This window comes from Penaeus chinensis, chromosome 17 (genome assembly GCF_019202785.1).
Source record: "Penaeus chinensis breed Huanghai No. 1 chromosome 17, ASM1920278v2, whole genome shotgun sequence".
Taxonomy (NCBI): domain Eukaryota; kingdom Metazoa; phylum Arthropoda; class Malacostraca; order Decapoda; family Penaeidae; genus Penaeus; species Penaeus chinensis.
The window spans coordinates 3,286,530-3,291,529 of record NC_061835.1 but is presented as its reverse complement, the minus strand read 5'-3'; the positions used below and the strand labels follow the sequence as shown (position 1 = coordinate 3,291,529).

General features: G+C 39.2%; 1 protein-coding gene across 5 annotated transcripts in view; it reads right to left on the bottom strand.

Annotated features, from left to right (window-relative positions):
• Positions 1-5,000, bottom strand: part of LOC125034121 (tyrosine-protein kinase transmembrane receptor Ror-like) — a 43,709-nt gene that overhangs the window by 25,486 nt on the left and 13,223 nt on the right. For all 5 annotated transcript variants that reach the window (XM_047625768.1, XM_047625766.1, XM_047625767.1 and 2 more), the window contains exons 3-4: positions 410-944; positions 123-184 (exon numbers count right to left, since the gene is read on the bottom strand). In XM_047625768.1, the coding sequence (XP_047481724.1) occupies positions 123-184; positions 410-905 (558 nt within the window). In that variant the 5' untranslated portion in view covers positions 906-944. The remainder of the gene's footprint in view (positions 1-122; positions 185-409; positions 945-5,000) is intronic.

Sequence of the window (5,000 nt, the reverse complement as noted above, 5' to 3'; positions counted from 1 at the left end):
TATCAATGTTATTATTATCACTCTTGTCATTGTTATAAAAAATGCCAAAAACAGAATGGCAGTAACATCTAGTCATAATTAATACAACACAAACGATGAACGCCCAGCTTCTTTGGCCTCACCTGGTCCTGCGACGTGATGGCGCCCGGGGGCTTTATGGGCTCGGCCGACGGCTCGAAGTTCACTGTGGGAGAGTCACAAGATTAAAAGTCAACGAACAATCAACGTTTTGTGTTTTACCTTTATGCAACAACTTTATTTACAATATTCTTTTGTCAAAGCTATTGGTAGCATTGAGATAAAAAGTAGTCAAGGATTTTTTCCTCTTTTTTTCCGCGTGTGTGCGTGTAGTCCATTCACAATTCTGTAAATAAAGAGGTAAATAAGAGAGAAGCCAGTGACTGCTTACAATGATAACTGTCGCACTCCTCCCCAGGCTGGACTTTCACGTCGTTTGCGCATATGCAGATGAAGCCAGATTCCTCTTCTGGCTTCGGATGGCACGACGAGTGCTTGCATGGGTCATGCTTGCACACTGAGCGGTCTAGAGATTCCCGACGAGCCCTGTCTGCGTCTGGATCGCCGTCCGCCGCGCTGAATACTGGCCCGGGGGGCTCAGAGGGCTTGGAACTTTGATTATATACAGCTCGGCTAAGTTTGCTGCTTTGAGGAACGAGATATGTAGTTTTATTAACTTGTCGCTGAGAACTTGCGTGGTCGTCCGACTGTGATACCTTTTGCTTACTTTTCTTTCTGGGAGGTACTTTGCGGAGGTTCGTAGAGGTGACATTGCCTTGTGAGGTGGTGACTGTCGGAACTATTGTAGAAACTACTGGAAGTATGGTTCTGTTTTTGGAGTCGGGCTCCGTGAGGCCAGACTCTGAAAGCAGGTTCTGGGAATCCATCTTTGGTCCTTCAGATGATTCGAGTTGTAGGCTGAATATCTGGAAAAGAAGCAAACAGTTTGTTTTCCCTGTCCTTGGTTACGTCAGTCAGTCAGTTTTTGTATTTATGCTGTATCATATAAAATTGTTCTGTTGGGCAATTATTTGAAATAAAAAAGAACTTTAGAATATATAAACAATGATAATGATTATCATAATAAGGATTATTGTGATGATAATGATGATGATGATGATAATGATGATGATAATGATAATGATAATGATAATGATAATGGTAATGGTAATGATAATGATAATGATAATGATAATGATAATGATAATGATAGTGATAGTGATAGTGATAGTGATAGTGATAGTGATAGTGGTAATGATAATGATAATGACAATGATAATGATAATGATAATGATAATGATAGTGATAATGATAATAATAATAACAATAATGATTATTATGATATGATACTTCTGCTACTACTACCAATGACAATAGTAATAATAATAATAATGATAATTATCATTATTTTTATTATTGTTATTATCATTATCATTATCATTATTATTATTATTATTATTATTATTATTATCATTGTTATGATTATTATTCTTACTTTTGTTATTATTTTCATTATTACTACTACTGCTATTATAATTTTACAATAATGATAACAACAATGATAAGAATGATGATATGAAAATGAAGATGATGAAGATCGTGACCATGATGACGATAATAATGATTAACAGATTAATAAGTAAAAGAAGAAATCGCTGGCTGTAATAAAATGATCAAAGAAAAAACTCTTCAACTAAATCATGTTTATATTTTGCGGTCCTGTTTTAGCATTAAGTATTTTCCTCTATAAATCTTATATTATTGCATTTGTGGAGATTGTGCTACCATAGTCTATCCTTACAATTTCCTATGGTTCTCGCATATATGTTTTTATTAATTTTTACATTCCCCTTTGAATCTTTAATAAGAGGGAGAGAGAGAGTGAGAGATAGAGATAGAGAGAGAGAGAGAGAGAGAGAGAGAGAGAGAGAGAGAGAGAGAGAGAGAGAGAGAGAGAGAGAGAGAGAGAGAGAGAGAGAGAGAGAGAGAGAGAGAGAGAGAGATGAGGGGTCAGTGGGAAAGAGAGGAGGAGCATGGAAAGAGAGAGAGAAGGGTCAACTAGAGTAACATAGAGAAGGAAGACAATTAAAGAGAGAGATGGCAGCAGTGAAAGAGAAATAAAAATAAAAAGAGAGAGGGAGGCTTTATTGATGAAGAGTACAACACAGTAAAAAGAACAAATGGTACAAATATCTGGGAGCAGTGCTGAGTGCAGTGGAGTGCCACAGGTAGATTGTGTTTTGGACGGTGATGGAATGCGAACAGAAGGGTCAACTAGGGTCAGCCATAATTGACAATTAGGCTACAGCTGTGGCGAAGGTTCTGTACGAACGTGCAGCTCACATACAGACGTGTGAAACTTAATTTGACTCTTGTCCGCAGACGTGATCTTGAGCTAATGGCTTACACAAATCATGCTATATGCCTTGGCCACCTTCTCGGTGACTTGCCCTCGAAGTGCCATTTGATTTGCCTCACGGGAAGACCCATCTTGTCTGGACCTGACTGGCTGTCTAGACATCCTTGTAGCCTTCGTCTGGATCTACGGGCATCTGGGAAGGTGGCACCCTTTCTGGTATCTTAGGGCGACTGGATTCAGGCAAGTGTGTTTTTCCACAGCATCTTGGGGCGAATGGTACGTGCACTGATGAGTTCCTGGCCCTTCATTAGATCTATGGACATCCTAGCAGGCGGCGCCCTGGCAATTATCCGGTGACATCCTTCCCCATGGCATCCTTAGGAGACTGCAGCGGGGCTCTCCTCCGATGAACCAGATGATACCCAGAAAGGCCAAGATAATAAGAGAAAAAGAAAGGTGACAGAGATAAGGATATTAAGTGTTACCAGCCGGTATTTATATAAATTTACGGATTTTAATGTTAGTTTTTAATTCATTTTCGCTTTTTTTCACTTTTGAAAGGGAGACGGCCTGCAAGGATCGGCTTAAACTACAAACAATCTCTGATAGATATAAGAGTAGATAAGGGAAACGCCAACAGCAATCCGTGAGGATTCACTTGAACCATTTGTCACTTAGCAAAAGAAATGTGTAAAATGCGAATTAATGTGCTTAGTGTTGTCACTTGTCACGACTGGTAAAATCGCGGGCATCACCAATCTTTACGCCTACAACTGCGACAGCAACAAACCCTATTAATGAAAAAGTTTTAAGGTCTTTGGTTCTGGGTGGACGAGTGAGTAAGTGTATGGGTGAGCGAATGAGCTCACACAAAGAATGAATCATAGTGATTGACGTTCATTTTAACTGAATGTGATAGATTACCAATAATGTTAATACAAAATTATTTCAACTACCATATTGAATTCTACGTATAATATGCGACAGAATGTACGCATTACTGAACGGTGACATGAAAAATTATCTGCCAGCATTTCACAAGCAAATCTTCCCGGTTCAGAAAAGTACTAGGCAATCCATGATTCTATTTAATATAACATTCAAATTCCCTACAAAATTCTGATATACCGAGGTAGCCGTGTCCCAAATTGCCGACGAAAAGAAATGATCTAAACGAGACAGGAAAATCTATAAATAACCCACTCTATTCTGCAAATCTGTGATGGGCGCTCGTGATATGCCGTACAGGTATCTATCTGGAATCACAAGATCGCTTAGGATCAACCTAGAACATGCAAGTGACTTTTAGAGTGAGTAGGGCATGATGAATAATCAAATAAAATCCTAGTTCTGCATTTATGAACGGATGTGGTAATGGACTCACACCGACTCGAATAAAAGTCCCGATCGAACGAAAAACTTCGGTTTTACTTTTACCAATTATCATAAACTTCGTAGCATAGATCTATTAAACGATCTGGCATCCCTGTGCACTATGATATGGAGAATATAATAGCGCTATACTCAATAATGCTAATGTATGCTAAAATCGCGTTAAAAGTTCCGTTCTAGCGCCGATAGAGCGTGTTACCACTGAGGAATGTAACGATGCCAAACTTATTCCTGTGGTTTGAACAACTATAACAACCAAATAACAGGAACAGCCAGCTGTCTCACATAACCATAGGTCTTCTCACGCGCGCGACTGACCGTATGCAAAAGAAACAGGAGGTGGAGGTGGCCAAGCTATTAATTAATGAGAGTAGAAATATATGCTACGATGTTCACGATAAAGAGAAATGAAATCGGTAAGAAAATTAAACGAACTGAAGAATAAGAACGGGCGAATTTCTAATTTTCAATCACGAAACTCGTACAAGAAGAGAATGAAGTACATAGAATTCCGTGAAATAACTATGCAAAATCACAAGGAGTTGATTATCTGTTTGAGAGAAAATCACAAACATGTTGAATTCGTTGTAGATGAAACAATAATCTCTCAAAACGAGAGAAATTAAATAACTACTTGATGAATCATATACATGTTTATTGACCGCATATTTTAAGATAAGAAATGCGACCTGAGGACAGAAAGTGTGCTATTTCTTGTTACAAAAGTTTCCGCACTTAACACTTTTACCCAGCCAAACCAAGTTTAGAGTGACTGCATATATAATTTATATGGCTTAACACATTTATGGGAGAAGAAAGGAGGGAAGATATATGAATGAGCCCATAATGGGTTCTCACTTGGTTTGAAGACACTGTATCTGGAAATGTTGGTAGAGCTTTTTTCGGAGATGTGGGCTCGTGTTGCTAACCAAAAGGACGCAACGACCATCGTTGTCACCAGTTTGTAAGATAATGTGAGTGAATAGCAATGGTAGTTACCGTGTGACTCACAACACATGTAGGTAAACACATCTATAATGAGATGGGATACGAATATCTGGGCGCAAGCACTAAGTGCGGTGGCGTGTCCGGCCAGCCAGCCCCGGGGGGACGTAGGCAGGTGGTCTTCTGGACGGTGACTGAATGCGAACAGAAGAGTCAACGAGGGTTTTGCCAGCAGTAATGTAATTTTTGTAGGTTACGGTCGATCACGGTTTTTGTTATTTTTGCG